The sequence below is a fragment of the Spea bombifrons genome, chromosome 3, assembly GCF_027358695.1.
Source record: "Spea bombifrons isolate aSpeBom1 chromosome 3, aSpeBom1.2.pri, whole genome shotgun sequence".
NCBI classification, from domain to species: Eukaryota; Metazoa; Chordata; class Amphibia; order Anura; family Pelobatidae; genus Spea; species Spea bombifrons.
Window position 1 is genome coordinate 97,842,435 of NC_071089.1, and position 21,282 is coordinate 97,863,716.

Below are 21,282 nucleotides of genomic sequence, written 5' to 3' on the forward strand. Positions count from 1 at the left end.
TCATCCAAATCCAGAAAAAAATATGTATTTTTAAAAAAAAACTCAGTATTCATAGCAGTTGATGTAAGGAATGTAGGCATTTGAATATATAAATATGAAACATCCTGTTTTTTTAAAATATTTTTATTGTAATTGTGGGTTTTCCATAGTACAATAATACATTTATTTATTGGAATGTTAATGTCCAGGTAAGTGTTTCTTAAATTTGTCCAGGAGGGTTTCCTTTTCTGTAACAGAAAATGTTAGAATGCAGTAATTAGTATATTTTTTTTTAAAAAAACTACATATTAATGTTTATGATAAAACTACAGCACTTCTGCCAATTCAACAACCGTTTGTTGATGGCAGACTTTGGTGCTAAACACAGGGAATTACTCAATGTGTGTTTTTTGGGTATGTGCTAATCGGAGAGCCATGTGGGGTATAAAAAATATATAATTTGTTATGGTTGACACTCAGATTTACGTGAGAATGGCATAGCTTCTTCATCTGAGACTTCTTAGGTTTAACCTGTGCTGTTGTGAATGTAAAGATAAGGGGTCTATAAAAACTATTGAATTTACTGTCAGCTAAGGTTGTATTTTAGTGATGCTCTCCAGAGCTTCCCTTACTTTCCAGTACAGTATACAGCGTCTCCATTCCTGCGTGGATGTGATCGGTTACGTGACAGTGCAGCAGCCAAGTACCAGGAACACGGGCAACCATCTCAACGGTTTGAAACGTCCCAGGGAAAAGATCAAAGACATCAGACTGATACGTCCCGCCTCGCTGGGAGGGGAAGAAAAAAATGCTAAATTAGTTGCTGTCATGGGGATAATCTAGTCTTCTGTACAGCCTCAGCTATGATGGTAATGATCTTAATATGCATTTTTTAGCCTGGGGGCGGGAGAAATAAAGTTCTTACCTTTAGGGTGAAGCTGCAGCTTCAGAGCTGTAGTGCACCATCCCCTCCATGGCCTCCTTTGGGTTAAAGGAGCAGCCGATCAAAAGCCCATGGCAAGGGGAGGGGGTGGGGGTAGTCTCATTGGATACCCTGGAACTCATACACAAGCCAGCTGGAGCGGACCGGTGAGGAGTGCTCAACACATGCTTCGTCAAGCAGGAGATGTGTTCAGCTGAGCGATAGGAAAGAGGCAAATGCACGAGAAGATCTTGGTGAAACCTCCATGCATTTACAAAGGGGGGGGGACAATAAAGTGAATCGGCTTTGTAAATATATATTACTTTTGAAAGAAATCTGCAATGGAAACTTATTTTGGAGTTTCTGGCTCTGGGAACCATAATTATTAAAGGAACAGTTTCTCAGTTTTTCCCCTCAAAAGAAGAATGCATATTAAAGTACTCTGTCTTCCAAAAACACTTGTGTTAGGTAGAAGATGCAGCTCTATAGCTGCATCTGCCCTCCCCAATGACTTTGATGATTTTTGGAATTGATTGGCTGCTTCAGGCAGCCAACCAGTGACAGGAAAGTGCTCCTGTTGAAATGTCCCTTTCCGCATGCGCACGCAACAATGATGACAGACCCCCCCCCGTGGCTTTCATTGGGCCAGCTCTGGAGCTGGAAGGAGGTAAAGATGGCTCCTGCACAGAAAGCAGCTGGGGACGTGGCTAACGCAGAATCCCTCCATGTATTCGCAAAAGCGATAACATGAAATATTAAAGGGGGCACAAAGCTATCTTATGCGTTAAAGTGCATAGAATGGCTTGTGTCCATTTAGTTTTTCACAGGGGTGTCCATCTGTAGTCCTCTAGGGCCGCAAACGGGCAACAATTTTTGGATATCCCTTTTTGAGCACAAAGGCTCAGTAGCAGTATTTTTACCTGATATTGAAAGCTGTGCGCATGGAAATGCACCGTATGTAAATCCACTTCATTTCCGAGTCCGATCAGGTGCCAGATGACATTGTCTCCGACTCTCATAGTCAGACCGTGTAAGTTTGCATACATTTTTCCATTTATGGCTGGAATAAAATAATTTACAATTACAAAATACTAAAGTGCAAGTGCATGTAATCACATAGTTTCAACAAACTGGATAATATTATAGCAGAACTATTTTGCTGCTATCAGGCATCATTTCATTTTGAGAGTTTTAACTTGAGAAGTTGATATCTGTGGCCACATGTGACATTATATATATATATATATATATATATATATAATGTGTGTCTTCATTCATCATTAAAAAGGCCGTCTGAACAAAACAACAATCAGGAACTTCCCAAGCAGGGTATTTTACACCATGAAAACCAGCAGTTTCTTGTCTTTTTAACCATATGTTTAAGTATAATTTTCCCTTTTTTGTTATACTAACACAAATCAGATAGGTGCCACTGCCGAAAAGAAAAAGCTGTGTCCGGCTACATTCCCTGAGTACAGTAAAAACCCTGCATGCAAACATTTTTTATGTTTTTGAGGGGTCAAAAAGCTCCCTTACATATTATGGTTATTAACTGTTCATTTTTTTTATTAATAGTTTTTCCCATATATACATTTTTGTCTTTTATAAAGATTTCTTTGGGATCATTACAGATCCTTAGGGACCTATCCAGTAACCAGAAAGCACCCCTAGTGTTGTCATGATGGCATCACTGGCGTCTGTATAATTTTTGCATCAGATAAGTAATTAATCACTTCTGAATGAATATAATAGAATCTTCAGTCGGGAGGTCACTCCCCCCCCCCAAAAATAAATCATACAAGCTCATAATGTAAGCCATCCTTCTATGAAGACGACTGAGATATTTCCAATTTGTACTGGAGCTATGACTCTTACTATTCGCAGGTATCAGTCCAGTAAAGACTAGTGATCTGTGGTTGATGTAATTTGAGTTACAGTGGAACATGAAACATTGTGTCACATGAAACATATACCTTTTTTTCTTGGATAGACCTTTCTTGATCTATATTCTTGTTAAATCATTCTTATGCAGTCAGCAGTCACACCTGCCAAAAGGCAATGCCCAAACATACGATCGGGCATTCAAACAGTGACGGGGTGTCAAGAGGCCATTTGTTAACATGCAAGTGTAGACATTGAATTAACGATATGACACTTTTTAGGTAAGACATACCATGCATTTTGTTGCTCTCAATAAAATCTTCATCTTCTTTGTCAACATTTTGATCCAGGGAATGTTCTTGGATATTTTCATCCAAATACCAGGACTCATTTTCATCAAAAATCATAAAAAGGAGATTAAAACGTGGTTTTGTTTTTTCAAGTATCTTAAGTGGCAATAAAGTTTTTTTGCAAATCACAAGTGGCCCAACCAATCCACTATAAGTATCCTGCAATAAAAATGTATGTGCAAGTAGAAGTTATATTTCATATGCAATAAAATTGTTATATGCAGCAAATCAGTGGGGGGGGTTTGTGCAAGATGGGTCACAAATAATGACTGTCCTTGGACTATATTTGTATCAGATAATTTCTGGATGAATATAAATAGAAGCTCTCTTCAGTCATTCATGCTCGAAATGTAAACTTGTAAGTCTGTATTAGGGAGAACCACCAGCTAATCTTGGTCGAACAACCCGACGCATGGAGTCCTTGTGGTTATAATGGAAACTCTTGACAGCTGGTTAAAGCATTTAACCTCTGGAAGAGCCTATGGTGGCCTTGGCCACTGGGTGACTATGGGCTTTTGGGGGCCCTAAGCAAAATTATTTAAGGGTGGTAGACTCTGCCACAAGAAATAAGCCTATTTATTTTTCCATTCTTATGATAAGTCATTGACCAGCTTGTACAAGTTTTAATTGAGTCCCAAAGATGAATGGGGGGAAGAAAAATGCCATATATATCATGTATTTGACATTCAGAAACACATTGCCCTAGAACTCAGGGCCTAGTGAATATTCAATTGTCCATAAATTATTAAACAAAGGTTATATGGCAATAATTCGATACTGGCTTTGGACAGCATCATTCATGCACCTCAACAAAAGTCAAAACACAGACACAATGAGTCTTATATTCGGATCTATTTGAATGAAATAATTAATTCTCTGTTATTTTCTAATTATAATGAAGACTTTAACAATAACCCCAGTCTACCTATAATGTGCATTGAAAAGTAGAATGGAAGTCTTACCTTAATGCGATTCACATTTGAATAATAAACCCATGTTATACAGTCTGCATCCCCTCTTGTGATGGGTCCCGATCGTTCAGGTACTTTCCACGTATAGATCTGTACTTGGCCTGTAGATAAGATATGTTGTGAAAAGTGAAAACTTTCCAGCGCTGTCTTTAGCATAGCAGAAACATCCTTTTGTTGTCTAAAATCTTTCTGACATCATACAGTATGTTTACCTCAATTTGGGTATTTGTTAAGACAAATATCCAGAACATCGAGCAATAACATCCAACAATAACATCTTGGAGGGGATTTTTGAATGTACCAGTGATTCATATTTAAATAAAATGCAAACCAGGGATAAAAAAAAAAACATAAAAAAGTCTTTACCTGGTTCTGCTGGTGTTGTGTTTCCGTATGGTTTTATCCCGTGTGCATAAATTGAATAAGGCCTGCTTGCTTTGTTCTTAAAGATTATTTTAATTTTTTCTCCTACATTTGCCTTTAAAACTGGACCTATGGAAGAAAAAGTCATCAGTGCCTTCATCCATAACTCAGCAAAGGATTGATCAGTCTAGCACTGCGCTTTGTTTCTTTATGCCTTATACTTTAATCTTGTATTCTTTGGTGATAATTAAATGCATACTCCTGGAAATGACTTGATTGGATTGTCTCTGAAAGCGACAGATCCCGCAGCTTAACTTAGTTCTGCAATAAAATCAACCCAATGCGATCTCTAAGGCGAAACACGCCAACATTGTCAACTTGCCCTGTCCACCAAAGATCAGGACTTTCCCACTTTGGTTCTAAAGTCCCATCAGAGCCCGGCTTCCTAGCCATATGTTTAACCATACTGTCAGGGAGGTATAGTTTAGACTTTACTAGCATTATATTGGAACCAGACAGGGTTTCTTGTTTGTTTCTTGTGTTACACTATCATATTAAGAATTATTGGAAACTACTACACTAAGCTCTCCTTCATATTCTGCCATGGTTAATTACCTAATATTCCCAAATGTTCTTCTTCCGCACTTCTTTCTTTGGGTTTTGTAAAGGTGTTGTCTGTATATTCCCGGTATACTGCTTTCTTATATTTCGAACCAATAAATTTACCATTTTTGTTTAAAAATATATCAGCTGGACTGAAACATATAAAATAATATTGAATTCAATTTACTTTTACAAACATCTCAATTATTCCATGTGAATAATAAAGTTCTGTTCTGGTCTTTGGGAGTCTGGTTGTGTGCAATGTATTTCCCATTGTAGGTTCCACCTGGTATGAAGGATCACGGTATGGATATGGATACAAATACCCCTACTCCTGCAATAAGAGACCTGTGCTTTTACCCCCAAATAGGTGGGATCTACTGAAGATCCCCTCTGTTAATCTTGGTCAAAACTTTTTAAAGTTTAGTGTCACTTTAAATATTTGATGGATCAAATATTCTTTGTTTTTCTTGCTTAATGCTACATACAAGCAGCATTTCCTCTAGTACTGGATCCAATGTAAATCCAGGATTTAGATGGAGTGAATTTTGGTGCACGCCAGTATATGTTGATAAAACAGAGCATGGTCAAGATATTTATCTAGGGTCCTCCCCTGACCTCAAAGCTTCCAGCTTGCTCCAATTATTTTCTACTCCTCTAATAGCTGACAACTGTCCTGACTTGGTCAAGACAGTACCACTGGAGCCATGTATGTCCTATTGAACGGTGGTACCATCACTCTAATATTCAGATCTCAAAACTGACACATTCAGACATTCTATACTCTAATTTCTACACTGATTTCATTCAAGGGGGCATATTGATAAGAGTTCACATTTTAGTAGTCCAGATATCTCCCCCTAGGGTGTGTAATAAGAAGGAAACGGACATTGGAGATTGAAATGAACAGGTCTGAGTAGAGAGGGAATAAAGTAAATGGAAAGATGGAAAAAGTGATCCCTAAAAGGGAAAGAAGATGAGACGAGAGTATAAAAATTAAGGGGGAAGTACAATGAGACAGGAGGTTTACTATCTGTTTATACTGGGCTCCAACATTTCTGCACCCCTGATACTAACTTCTATCACTTTAATATTATTAAACACTCTGCAAGGAAAGGAGCCTGACATAGTTTGTAAATGAGTGCATAAATCCTAAATAGCTAAACCGTGAATAGTCGTTTGTAATGTATAGATTCCCTTACTACCTTTCAGCGTGATGCAGGTGTCTTTCATGTTCCCAGGTGCGGTTTGGAGAATAATCCCATTCTACTTCTTCTGCCGCAATGAAATAGGTGTTTGTACGTGAAAATGAAAATTCCGGCTTCTCCCAGCCACAAGCATTAACCCTGTAATGCTGCTTCATGCCTCCTGTATAATGGTCCGTGGTGAGACATTCCACATCGAAGACACCTGGAAAAAGCATTTCATTGCTAAATGGTCCAGATTCACCTCTTGCCACCTTTACGCTAAGCTTTTCAAGTCCGTCACAACGTTTTACCATCACAAACTGAAAATATATGACAGCTTATCTTGTTGGTGATCCTCATATATAACTCAGGATTAGAAAGTGTACCCCCTAGTTTGAGATCCAGAGCTTAATTTTTGGTCAGTGGGGACCTCATCTGGTGGGATGAGTCCCTCAGAATCATATTTAAACTCTAGTGCTGATTAGTCCCTAATGAAGCTTTGTCAACATCTGCCTCCAAATGTCTTTCTTTCTTGTACCATAAAATTATTTGTTACTGACAGCCCAATCTCCCTCTGCTCCACACAGTATTGTAAGTTATTCAAACCGCAGAGCTCATTCTTCATATTTGTGTTGTCCATGAAACAATATGTCCTTCGTTATATTGGGTGGCCCATTGGGTGGTATGGGTTTATTATATATCAACAGGTACTTTCTGTTTGTTTTACTATAACATGTATGTATAATAAAATTGCCCAACACTTCCGAAAAGGTATAGCAAGGGCTTACTCAGCTCTGCTGTAAAACCACCGAGAATAAAAAAAAAAGCATTTTGAATGAGGCTTTCCCTTCAATACTATATTTACCTTTACTGTCAGGGTTCATGGCAACTGTGTAAGAGATGTGAGGGAATACACTTGCCGTATCTCTTCTTGCGTCATGATCGACAATGGTGTTTCCAGAGAAGTGGATTCCATGCATGTCAACCTCTGACCCAATCCCCATCACATGCCACAGAACGGAGTCTCCTTTGCACATATCCAGGCCGGGCTGATTTCCATACATATATCCATTGATAGCTAAATGCAGGGTTTGAAACAAATGGGCCTCATTAGCATTAAATCATCGAATCACCTGTGAATTTTTTAGCGCAGAAGATGTTCACCATCATTCCAACTCCTTTAAGGCCTGTATCTGTAACTAGATTTAAACATTCAATAATAATGGTTGCTTACAATGCATCATGTTTGACTCCTGAAAATCCTCATCTTCTTTGGTCACATTTTCAGGGGTGCCTGTAAATAATTCTATATTTTCATCCAAATACCAGCTTTTGTTTTCATCAAATACAGTGGCCAGCATGAAGAAATTGTGCTGTATGCCCCACTGCAGAGCAAAAAAACAAGGTTGTTCTATAATTAATCAGAAAAAGCTCAAGTACCTTCATTTAAAAATAGAAATTCTTACTCCAGATTGAATTTAACCTTTTTTAAAGAATCTACAATCTTAATTAAGGTAATCCGAAAAAGGAATTCACTCAGTTACACTGTATTTTAAGTCACTAGGTGTATTTCAAAGACTCAAACATGGTATAGTTCAAATGTGTTTACTTTAAAGAAATAATAACTCAGGGTTTGTGACCATTGAGATTTGGGGTGAAACCAGGAGAGTTTCCATGTATGTGAATATTGCCGTGATCTGACACTAATCCGTGACAAAAGATCACCCCTGTATATCAGACTATTTGCCTGCTTAAATGGGCATTCAGGGCATTGCAGCCTTTACCAAAACTACATTAAGTAATTAAAACTATCTATATTTTGGGTTTTGTCATCAGTATAATAGTTTTGAAGATCCTTAGTTTAAAAGTTACATTCTAGTTCAAAGGGGAAGCTGATCTTGCTTTGGCACAACTAGTAATATCTGCTCAATATCCTTGCAGTCAACAAATAATATTCCAGAGATCGGGAGGAACATTATGCTGATCATGAGAAATCATAGTTATTACACTCCCTCCTGTAATATGCACATTTGGTTGGGGTTTAATATGGTGTTTTTAATGTAAAGTTTGCTTCCGAATGGTTATAACCATAGCCAGTATGGCTACTTCTTTAAAGCGTGCTATTTACCTGTTTGTCGTTAATCAAACTTTTGCACACTAACAGAGGACCCACAAGACCAGAATTGGTATCTTTAACAACATCGACAGCCGAGAAATAAAGCCACGGCAAGCAATTTCGGTCGTGTATGGTGGAGCCAAAACTCTGTGGTATATCCCACTCATACGTGAACGTATCCCCAGGAGCCACATGGGAAGCAGATGTTATAACGTCTGGATCTGCAGTAAGAAGAGAATAAAATCATATATAACATACACAAGCCAAGAGATCAGAATCAGAAGATCTGCCATTTTATCCTCATCTCTGAAGATTTTATTAAAACAATCTAGAAACTTTTAGGAAGTCTTTATTTTATGAACGACGCAAAACTATTTGTTGTATCGGATTAAAGTCTTTACAGTAGGAAAAACGTGCAGACTGGATGTGCCCAATGGATCTTATCTGTGGTTAGAGTGTCTACGTTTAATTCGGCAGTGTAGGTGGAACAGCATCCTGAAGGTGTAAATGGCTTGTAATGAAATAAACCACATTGTGTTGTTTGGAGCAGAAAAGAACTATAATCACCTTCGGTATGACTGCCCGTTCTGTATAATGCACCTTCCATGTCTTTGGTGTAGCTTACTCCGTGAGCCTGGATACTGTATGGTCGACTCGCATTATTCTTAAATGTCACTTTGACAACATCTCCCACTTGTGCCAAGATGACTGGTCCTAGTTGATCGAAATAAGTACGATGAAAACAGATTTTTTTTTTTTTTTAAAAAAAAAAAAGAATACTAGCTATAGGAGACCTGATAGACTTATTTAAGTATAGACAATAAAGCGTTCACCTTCATCTTAAGACTTATTTCTTTAAGTTAAGATTTCTACCTCACCCTTGGAGCTGCAGTTATTTCCTTCTATATATTGGAGCAGGTAAGTTTTCACTTGTGTGATCAGCTCATTTATTAGCTAAACTACCCATAGCTTCCCTGTAATATTTCTGCCAAAAAGTTACCAAGAATTCCAAGGTGTTCTTCTTCCTTCGACCTTTCTTTCCGCTTTGTGAATGTTGAGTCTGTGTACTCCACATAAACTGCCTTCTTGTACGAACCGCCAATTCGTACATCATTTTGCTCAAAAAACGGGGCTGATTCACTATGAAATTATACACATACAAGCAGAAACGTTTATGGAAATTCTAGATTATATAATCATACTATATATATATATATATATATATATATATATATATATATATATATACCATTATACTGACATATGAAGACCAAATAGAAACATGATTTATCTGCACTTAATAACTGTGCATAAGCAAGCAGCATTGGCAGTGAACGATTAAGAGAATATAGGGTAGTAAGCAAGGTGTGCTAAGTTGTTATTTGAAGCAGGAGATCAGGAATGTGTTTTAAATGCAGATCATCCAATGTTTGCTACAATTCAGATCATTCCGGACTTTGAATGCTAAAGGGTTATGCTAGCCTGAACTGGCATCCGAAGCGGCACACGTGAGGCCAGGGTATTGTTAAAAAGAAATGAGCATTTTGCTATTTTCTGACAATGTGTGGCTCGCGTTTGCTGCATAGAAATGCACGCAATTAATCAAGTACTTGCAAAGGTGCTTTCAAATATAATGAGGCTGCATGCCCTGTTAGGATATTATTTTGTTACCGATATAAACGATAACTTTTCATTTTGTGGTTTTTGTTTTCTCTGTTGTATTTCACTTCACAAAATGTAGCTATTAATATTTACTACAGATCTGATTATGGTAAATGTCAATAGCTACATTATATACAGTGTAAATGCAGTATATATGTATATATCCACTATACTGTATATATATATATACCGTATATATATATATATACCGTATATCTATCTATCTATATATAGATATATATATATATCTATATATATATCTATATATAGATATAGATATATATATATATATATATATATAATGCATTTAGTGCCAGCAAGAAGCAGCAGGCAGTTGCACATACCCTTGGTTCCTATTGATAAAAAGTCTGGTTGTAATATTTAACCTCTTGAGTGCCATTGGTCGATTCTAGCCTTCAATCCCCTTAACTATGTGCAGAATTTTTGATGTTGTAGAGATCTATGTTTAATACCTGTACCTTTCCAGAACGTAACGTTGTTTCACAAATACAATCAGTCTTGCACACGTACATCTTGAACATGGATTCTGTAGATAAAAGGCTGGGATTGTGCGTGGCTTGTAAAGGAAGCCAGAATGGAACCCATTTGGGTGTCAATTTGATCAAAGCCTCATTCATATTACTCACCTCTCAGGAGTATCTAATTTCTCTCCTGTAAATTGATTTGTTAGCGTTGGACCATAGTTCCAGATAACCTCTTCTGCCGCAATGTAATAATGTCTTTCCTTTGACATAAATTTACAGCTTGATTTTGCTGTTTTTGTGCAGTTTGTCACTTCATAAATTGCTTGCATTCCACCTACAGACCAAAGTCATAGTTGATAAGTTACCAATGAAAGTAAAAATGTAAATACAATTGGAAATTGGGAGAGACTACTTACAAGAGAAGAAGACATGTAACATCTCTTAAATATTGTATATAGTCCATAAAGGTTCCTCAAAAGAACATAAAGTCACTTTATCATTTGATGTTTTTTAAAGAAAGCATACCTTCTAAGTGGTCGTTAACTTGGCAGCTGAGAAGCCACTTTCCAACATTGTTTGTTACCATTTCCCCTTGAACCATGGTGGCGGGAAACAGATTAATGGTATCCACGCGGTAATGCTGATGTGTCAAAACTTGTCCATGAAAGTACGCTGAGTGGATATCGACTTCATTCCCCATACCGAACATGTACCATTTAACTTTCCTATCATTGCACATAGAAAGACCAGGGAGGTTTCCATACATGTACCCATTGATCGCTAAAAAAAAAGAATGATTAATTGAGTTTATAATGACATATTTATCTTATCTTTATAGATAGACCATCTTGAACATCAAGTGACTCCAAAAGGATATATAAATATATAAAACAAAACAAACAGTCTCAAAAGTTTATAAAACAAGTTTTATACCTGGGTGCATCTTCCAAAAATATGTATAAATGTAAAGCAAGAACGTACACCTAGATTGTAAGTTTGCGATCAGGGCCTTCTTTACCTAATGTTTAGGTTTATTATTTCTAGTTTTGTCAGACCCTTTGAATGTATGGACTTGTAAGAAGCGCTGCGTAAATTGTTGGCGCTATATAAAGATAAGATCATATATATTTTTATATGGGGCACCTGCAAAGAACAGTTTCATATTTTGTAGACACTTGGTCAAAAAATATAGGTACCTTGTTAGGATTGTTGGTGAATCGTGTGGCATTGTTAGTTTATAAGTGGCCGGGGCACTTGTCGGTGAAATGGTGATCATTTGGCGTAAGTGTCATGAGGATTTCATGTACCGATTTAACCGTAATGCAAACAGAGAGCTACGTATCAAATTCTATAACGAGTTAAAAGTACTTGACATTCAGAAGTTATTGAGAAAGTAACCTCACAATGCATTTTGTTGCTCTCTTGAAACTCCTCATCGTCTTTATCCAGGGAGGCTGGCTCAGATAAAAAAGTATTGATATTTTCATCCAGATACCAACTTAGATTTTCGTCGACCACGGAAAACATCAAGATGAACTCATTATACCCTTTATTCTTCGCTTCATCTATCAGACCTATAATAACACAGGGAACAAAATATGAACTAGCTGATTATGTTAACGATCATACATAAAGATAATTAGGGGAGGGCTGTGCAGGGGGGGCAATTTTCCCTTAGGCTGCTCTGAGTTTGGGCCACTACTGGAGACTCTGCGTGTTTTACTTCCAGTTCTATAACCCCTATAGTATATATATATAGTAGCACGGTAGTCTTTGCAGTGTGGGCTGGATAGTGAGGACTAAATGTCTGGTAGATGCGGACTGCTTTATCACTGGCCCACTTGGCAGGACTTGCAGGTTGACCCCCTGGCCTCCTTGACCATATTTCAAAAGCATATTCAAACAATACATATAAGTATAATACGGCTTGGATATTTCATTCTGTACCAACTGAAGTGCACTCTATTCTCTCTGCCGCACATCTGGCATTATTGCACGTTACCCTGTCCATCGGTTTATCCTCGTATTTGTGGCGTGTAGCTCTTGTACCCATACTGGTAGATCAACCACAAATGAATGTAGATATCAAATATTAATTGTAGATGTACTGTGCTCTCACTCAATGGATAGATACTAAGGTTTTGTATGAAATGTTTAAGCATACAGTTTCTTGTTGTGCCAACATTCTGTTTTTTGAGGGTATATCTTAAATGTATTTTACTTTGAATAATGATCGTAAAGTTCAGTTTAATATTCATTGATATAGTGAAAACACACTTCACTTTATATACAATTACTGTGATATCTTCCCATGTTTAGTAAATTATACTCTATTTTTTTGATTACTCACATATTGAATCGCCCTTCTTTCCTGTTAATACACCGGGGAGCGGTAACTGGTGATATTGACAGCTTTGGTATTTCAGCCTGAGCAATCACGTGCATTTGATCTGAGGACATTATTTTTCTTTTCCTTAGTCATAACCACCAGAAACATCATTTAGGAAGGGACGCGGATACCGTACCTTCTTTGCAGATGATTAAGGGCCCAACAAGGCCAGAATAAACATCTTTTGGACCATCGACATGTGAATGATACACTCTCGTTATGCAAGGTTCATCTTTCTGCGTTGGTCCTTGATCCATCACTACATCCCACTTATATGTGAAGGATTCTCCTGGCTTAACAGCGTCATCTTTCTTAAGTGCATCTGGGTTGTTGTCGGGGTACAGTGCTCCTGCAAACGAAGTTCTGTTAATTGCATGTCACTCTAAATTGAACTTTGACGTTATATTTCATAATTTGTTAAATTGCCATTCATCCTTTACCACAGACATCTGCTTCCACATGTAAAGAAGTCCCATATTTTCAAACCACGTTTAATAAATAAATTTAGTTATGATAAAAGTTGTGGTGGTGGCAGAGCCACATTATTGTTGTATAAAGTCAAAATGTTAGTTATGCAAAGCTAATTCATTCCTTATTGAAGAACATTCTGGTGTCATGGAGTTTTTCATTCATTCTGAACTGGGTACCCCTGAAGGTCCACATGACTCCAACTAGGCTGCCTTTAAAAATAATATGGTCCCGGCCTTTTTAGTAGGCCTATGATCCACAGTTGCATAGCCCCCACCACTTCAGGGGTCCAAATTGGGACACCTCGGTTGAGGTGTGTAGCTGAAGATGGAAAGGTGTGGGAGGTGGGAGAAGGGTGGAGCAGGACCAACCACATCACTTGAAGAACAACCTTGCAGGGCTGAGCCACAGGGTGTCACAAGGTAGCCACACACTGTGGCACAGACGTCCATTGATTGTACAGTTCCCAGGGCCAGTGAGGCATACTTGGAGGATATCCTTTACTGGACTATCATGCCCACTGCCTGCAAAACCTCTGCTTGGAGGAACAGCAGTGTGACAGCCCATCTGTTTATACCTTATGTTATTATACCTGTTTTTCTGTGTAACACCCCATCCCTGTTGTTTTCACAGAGATTAAAGGTTCACGGACCCTGTATACCCCTAATGTTGGTCGGATTCCACCCCCCTGCTTGACGCCTGACCGGGACCTAGCTGCAAATTCCTGGACAATTGAAAGGGTTAATTAAGCTTTCAGCGGCAAGGAAGATCTCTATGGCGGAGCTACTCAGTCCGAATACGGGTCTCCGTCACAAACAGACGGACTGTTACACGGTAAATGGAACACTTTGGATGTGTTCAGTTGTACTTGCCCCAGAGACCACTTTATCCCTGCTGGTGCTGAAAACGGATACCTGTGCTGCCTCCAACATAGCAATTCCTTTCTCGCATAAGAAACATCGCATTTGATGGCAGGTAAGAACCATCCGACCCATCTAGTCTGCCCATTTTTCCTGATGTGAATACTCAGACCTTAATCACTGCTTGATCCTGTCTTTTGTCTTGAAGCTTTCTACCTATCCCATGCATTTTAATTTTCCTATTAGCCGCTACAGCAAAGCTGTCAACAAGCCATTGTCTAATGGCGGCCTCCAAGATATAATGGCATATTCCAAGTTGTAATGGACATACCCCTCCATCACAACTTGCAGACCATGTTGGGCTCAAGGGACAGCTGTCATTGGTAAACCTGGGTCTGAAACAGCTGCCATTTTGCATTGTGTCAAAGTTGGCCTTGGGTTCTGCATTTTTATTAATGAATGTTGCTCAACTTAAACAGATCACTACCTTCTTTGGACTGTATTTTCAACAATATCCATTAAATTCAACAATATCCATTTTTGAGTTCAATTCCTCTTCATATTCATAGTTTTAGGATGGGAATTCGAAATGCTGCGACAGTATTTCCCACATCTTCTAGTATAAAATATGTGCATAACATGTCTAATATGTTTTGAGTGCTTTCTGCTACAGTAATCCCACTTTGAAACTCTAGACATACAAATCCATGTGAATATTTATACTGGACGGGTGTCAATTCAGGGATGAATTATCTAATTATGAAGCTTGTTTACCTTCATTAGCCTTTGTGTACTGGACTCCATGCGGGTGCAAACTGTACGGTCTTGTTGCAAAGTTTTTAAGATGAACAGTGATTGTATCTCCAACTTCTGCTCTCATAATAGGACCTAGAAATCCCAGCCAATTTGGCTTTTTTATTTCTTCTGTATAGGAGTCATCAGTGTATTGAAGATAAACCGCTTTCTTATATATCCTGCCTATTCTGTTTTTATCACGCAATAAAAACGTGCCTGCGTGTCTGAAATGAAAAAAATGTATATTTATCATTATTTGGGGGAATTTAGAGAGGTTTTGTGGATGAGATCTACATTTTAAATAAGTTTAATCAAACTTTCAAATAATTTCGAATTGTTCTTTCAAATAGAAGAAATCATTTAAGCTCTACAAAATAAACCTGAATGCTGGAAAAAGGAGGAAATTCAAGCTAAATGAGATTTAACATAGCAACAATATACATTTATATTCTTTGAAAGGTCTCAAACTTAAACTTAACAGCACTGGCTTTTAAGAGAGTTAGCCTCTATTCCCTCTTTCTTCCTCTTTTGTAGGAGATCACAATCTTTAGTGGGTATGAGAATCACAGTCTGCTAAAAAAGAATATGTTTCAAAATAAATATAATACATTATTCTTTATACTTTGTACATTATTCCCTGTGACCTGTGAACAAACTTATGAGGTCAGCAATCTCCCTCGAAAATGCCCATATAGATGATGGCGCACACAGCATAGCCAGCATAGGATCCACATAGTAAACTTACTCCATACTGCCAGTCTTTAATAAGCAGCATGTCAGTATATGACATCATAAACTTGTGCTCAGCATAGAGGATGATGACTGTAGAACTGAGTCGTGGGGCTTTGGTGCTTTCCCGGGCCTAAAATATATATCTGCCCTGATCACATAGGCCTTGTTAGTGGTTGTTTAGGCTGATCAGTCTGGGTCAACATAATATAGTTAGAGAAGTTCCAATTGGAAGCTAGGTTTGTTTGTCCTATGATTTTGTTTTGAGGTGGTTCACTTGAAAATGAATCACTGTTTGCTATAAGTCAGGGTTCCTGAGCCTTACTGCCCTTGAGGACTGTGCTGAAGATCCCTAAGTGTGACATTTATGGCCCTCACGCTACAGGGTTTGTGACAAAGTATATGGTTTAACCTTGTTAGCAGATACAACATTGCCAGAATATTGACACATCTCTTGCTTGTGTACATGTGTAAGTAAGCCCCACGACTGCTACAACTATATCATCTTCAGGCTGCATGTCAATTACCATCAATCATTCCTTCTTTACATTGAAATGAATTGTCGAGGTGACTCAGTTTCCAATTATCGCCTATGGTACAGTTTAAAAGCGTACCTGGGTGAGCTTATGAACAAAGATTGTATAAATAATGGTACTTACTCATCATCATCTATTGACTTTCCAGAAATAATGTTCCTCCCAGTAGGTGCATAATCCCAATTTGTTTCCCTGATGCCAATATAATATATTCTGTCTATGGCAGCTGTGCATCCAAGTCCCAATAGAAATATTAGACATATCACAATGAGCTTCATTTTCTAGCTCCAGTCCTCATTTCATGATAACGGACTAACAAATCCCATTCTTATATATATGTAGCTTTTCTGTTATCAGCGAGTCAGAATTTCATAATATGATACTATCTCCTGCCCAAAGTAAACACACATTCCAGTAAAACCCTGTGTCAATGTTCACAGTAATGTTAACTTTGTTTTAACCCTATATTTTATTTTGTTTGTGTTCACTCGGCATAGAGGACGATGGCTGTGCAGGGGCGGCTAGAGTGCTTCCCCACGTAAGGCCTATAAATATACTTCTCCTCCGATCACAGAAATCACAGACCCCAAGCGCTTCTTGTAGCCAGCCAACATTCTTCCTGTTCTAGCTGTAAAATGTATTCCTCACTCTTCCCTGCAGAATGCAAATTCCGAAGGTTCAGAAATATCGTTAGGCCATCTTACACAGAGTACATTCTTGAGATTTGCAAATTGATTTTCAATTAACAATGTCTTGTTTCTGTGAAGGCCATTTCAATATCTCAAGCTTTTTTTCCTAGTTCATAGTTGATATAATGGAGTGTTAGTGTGAAATGTAGCATTTGGTAGGAGTAGTCTCTCTTGGTGTTGTAAACTCCCACAGGTGTGTGTCTACGTGTAAGATTGATTGTGTGGATAGTGTGACACAAACCCTTTATCAGGATTAAAGGTACCATTCATTTCATGGTGTAGGCCTCTATGTGGTATTGGTACCATGTCTGTGGTGTATGGTTGTTGGCTTCACACCTTTTTCCGATACAGGTGGAGGTTCTGTTCATTGTTGGCATGTCTATAGAGCTCCCTACTACCAGTTGTTTTACGTTTGAAGCTTGTTTGTAACAGAGCATATTACCACAAGCTGTGGGTTGTATGTGGCCACTAAGGGGACCAGATCATTACTCCGTGGGTCTTTGCATTTCAGTAGTTCTTCTTTCTGTATGTTTGTTGATCTTTATATTTGGCCATATGTGAGATCTTTTAGTTGTTCATCTTTGTTTCTGGGGTCAAAACAAATGTATCTTAAAGCCTGGCTGTAGATTATAGATTTTTTTTGTGTGTTCCATGGGGAAGCTGTTGCGGTTGAGGTAACTGGGACTTTCCGTTGGTTTGCGGTATAGGGAGGTTTGAATGGTGATGTTTTGGATACTGATGGTTGTGTTTTGGAAGCTGTTGTGAGTACAGGACTACTTGCAATTGCAGTTTTATTGTAAAGTTGTAGAGTGTAAAGTTGGAGTTTTTGTGGAATTGTTTTTTCAATGACTGTCCAGGTGATTAGAATGTCGTCTATATAGCAAAGGTAGATTAGGGGTTTGGGATCACAGGTAGTCAGGAATTGATGCCATCTGTGTTCCAATAGCTCTGCCCATAATCTGTAAGTAAAAAATCTGTCCAGATTTAAAGTAGTTGTATGTGAGTATGAACTCAATTAATGTTAAGATTGCTTTATTTGGTATGCATCTTCACTAATCCATCATTGTGAGGGATGTTGGTATCGAGGGATTCAACATCCATACTGGCTTGAATGGGTGAGTTAATTTAGGAGGTCAGTGGTCTCACGGATATATAGCATGGGGTTTTTCTAACAAGAGGTGTACCAACACCTTATATTATAGGTCTTTCAGATTACCATTCTGGATCTTGGGGAGCATACAGAAGGAGCCTATTTTGGGTTCCTCTGGAATTAGTCCTTAAGTATTAAGTGTTGCTAGAGGGGAGTTTTCGCATGGATTTGGTGAGTTCTCTGTTGTAGGGTTTTGTGTGGTACTCCTTCAATTTGCTGTAGTGTCTGTTGTCAGTGCGTTGTCACACGCCTTTAGTGCTGTTGCCAAAGAGTTTTCACTTTATTAGAGCCAGGAACTTGGTCCAAAATGTTTCTGGGTTATCTAAGTTTTGCATTGCATACATCAGACTTTGATTTTGTGATGAGATTGTACATAACATTCCCTTCTGTCTGCCTCTTTCATCGTGTTTGTGTAACCAATATTTCATAGAGGACAGGTGCGCCACTACTGATGTGCCAGCTAAACCTTTCTGCAGGGTCCTTTGCAGTGACACGGGGATTTCTGAACAGTTGTATAAGAGGTTCTATTTTGGTCTCCCAGATCTTGTCTTGACTTGGCTATAAGATTGAGAAGGTCAAATGAGTCACCTAAACTCTAAACCCTTACAAAAGATATGTGTAGTGGGTCAGCTGGAAGGGTGCCTAAACCTTTACACATCCCGTGCACTTTATTTTTGTTTTCAATTTGTGTGATACCATGTTTATAAACAGGTAAAATGTAAAACTGTTCACTACAGAGGTTGTGTTAACTTCTTCGCACGTTGAAAAGCAACAAAATATGTAACATGGCAATGGGTTCTCAAATGTTTGCACACAACTGTCCTTTAGCTAGCTGCTGGGAAAGGGGCTGGGCAAAGTCTAGTTTGTTTGTTTTTTACGGCTAATGCCTTAGGAGGGTGTATACAGTATTTTAGAAATATTGTTTATTTGTTTGTGTAGGGACGATATTCCTCTTGGATAGGTTTTTTGATTACCTGTATTATTGTATACTGTTGTACATATTAGAAGTTTATGTCTACTATGTAGGATATGCACACTAAATAATAATAAATAATAGTAACTCTTTTTTATTTTAGTGGCTAGTCAAAGATATTTTGATCCTTCCAGATGAGACTTAATTTACTTAATGTATTTCATTGTATCAGGTGATTCACATATTAACAAATTTTTCGCCAACTCTCTCCATACGGCAGTCCCACTTAGACTGACCCAGGCATGCACCAGGGACGGGTGCTTGAGACTCACGGTGCCTCCTTCAGGTGTCCAAAAGCTACGTATGAAGAAATCCAAGTCCTGCACTCCGAGGTAAGTTGTTGAATTAGAAATTTTTTATAAGTGCCAATGAATCAGAAGGAACGGTTTGATCACTTTTGATAAAGCACTTAAGAATGCTTTTCCTGATGTGAACTTTACATGATGTGACTTTAATTGGCATTGTTCTTTTCTTAGATTCAGGATAGCCACACGACTACCCTATACATGTTTAAATTCTCTCAACAACTTCTGCTGGGTAGCTGTTCCACCTACCTACAGTACCACCCTTTTAGTAATGTAAGACTTCCTTACCTTACATCTAAGCCTCTGAGGCCCTAGTTTTAGATTATGACCTCTTGTTCTAACATTCTCTTGTACTTTGTCCATGGCAGATATTCTTAACTTTACTGGTCATCATCTAAAAATCTGAGTTCACAAAAAAGAGAGGCTGAGGGATTTGGGCCCTACAGAGAAGTTGTCCCAAGTAAATTGAGAAAGCTGTCTTGTAACACAGCATGGGGATGGGGGGCACATTTGTCAAGTTGCCCAGTATTAAAGCAGCCTCAATAAAAATCTGGCAGACAACACATCTATCCTGTCATGTCCAAAACACATTTATAGGAAAAAGAAAACTTGGGAAAAAAACTATAAATGAAGCACAGAAAGGATCCGGTCATCACATGAAGGCTGCCTAAAGACTTTAAATGTAATTCCACACTGACAGCAGCCCAGGGGGTAATTGCCCACCTTACCTGGCTGGAGGTTATGAAATTGGTAACTGGACTAAGTTATAAATGTGTTAGAATGAATCATTCTATTTCCTTAAAGGCCCAAAACAGAAATAGCAATAGTAGATTCTTTCCCTCTCCTCCGTTTCTATTACTCTCTTTTCTCACGGATCACAAGGTCTGTTCATACTTACCTTCACTTCAATGCTTCCTACAACAATATGCCATAAAATAATGGGAGCTGGGGAAACAAAAGAAGATGTAACTAGAATGGAAGGGAGAAACGAGGGATACTCATTCAGTCACTCATTCACAGATACTCATTCATCCATGGGGGTAGTATGAAAATGTAGAGTGGGAAAAAAAAAGAAGAGTTCTGCAAGATCCGCTTATTCATATTAATGTTGATGAGCTGAAACCACAACTTTTTTGCAAACGTCACCGTTCTCTCGTGGGCTCCCTTCGATTAATTTGGTGTTGAAGTTCTATATTTGTCTGCTGAAGTGATGACCAATTGGCAAGTGTTTTTTCCCAATGTGTTTAGTAATGGACCGTCTTGTTTATTAATATTGTTTTTATTGTGTTTTTTTATTTACAGCAAAAAAGAAAGCATCAAAATATCAAAAAATATAATACATTATGATGGTGTCTGCAATATTGCCTACATACAACGGGTCTTTACTTATGATATTTAAGTTTCTTTCACAGAAACTTGCATAGCATGTTATTGTTCTTTTAGCTTTAATAGAAAATGAACATAAAAGGAATAACCCCCCCCCAGAAAATAATAATGTTAATAACATTCCTGCTGTGTTAGATACCAGTTAAACGTCCTCCTAAACGTTTAGCTATCTCATAGTGTAGTGTCACTCTAGTCAATCATCCATGAACGAAAGTCATAACCAGTGTCTAGAACTGCCATCTCAACCAAATCTTATCAGAACCTTCTGGGTTATTATCAACCTTACATGCCGCGTAGGTCATGATGTGTAAGGTTATGTTTCACACGCATTTAGCCATGAGCATGCAAGGATGCTTTTATATTGTATTATCTATTGCATATACAGGGGATGGATGACAGAAGGGGTAAAAGCCCTGAAAATCAGAGACTCCGAAGCTCATTTGGTTTTATGTTCAGTTCCACTGATTGTCACCCCAGTAGCTA

At 38.2% G+C, this 21,282-nt stretch overlaps 1 protein-coding gene across 1 annotated transcript; it reads right to left on the reverse strand.

Annotated features, from left to right (window-relative positions):
- Nucleotides 1-117: 117 nt before the first annotated feature.
- Nucleotides 118-16,604, reverse strand: CP (ceruloplasmin). The gene is made up of 19 exons (XM_053458903.1): nt 16,420-16,604; nt 15,011-15,255; nt 13,045-13,257; nt 11,923-12,093; nt 11,045-11,299; nt 10,682-10,853; nt 9,373-9,512; nt 8,940-9,086; nt 8,385-8,593; nt 7,491-7,641; nt 7,122-7,334; nt 6,275-6,479; nt 5,082-5,221; nt 4,470-4,595; nt 4,095-4,204; nt 3,075-3,291; nt 1,822-1,961; nt 612-768; nt 118-227 (listed from the first exon to the last, which is right to left on the reverse strand). The coding sequence occupies exons 1-19, from the start codon at nt 16,572-16,574 to the stop codon at nt 178-180; spliced, it is 3,216 nt and encodes a 1,071-aa protein (XP_053314878.1). The 5' UTR covers nt 16,575-16,604; the 3' UTR covers nt 118-177.
- Nucleotides 16,605-21,282: the final 4,678 nt, after the last annotated feature.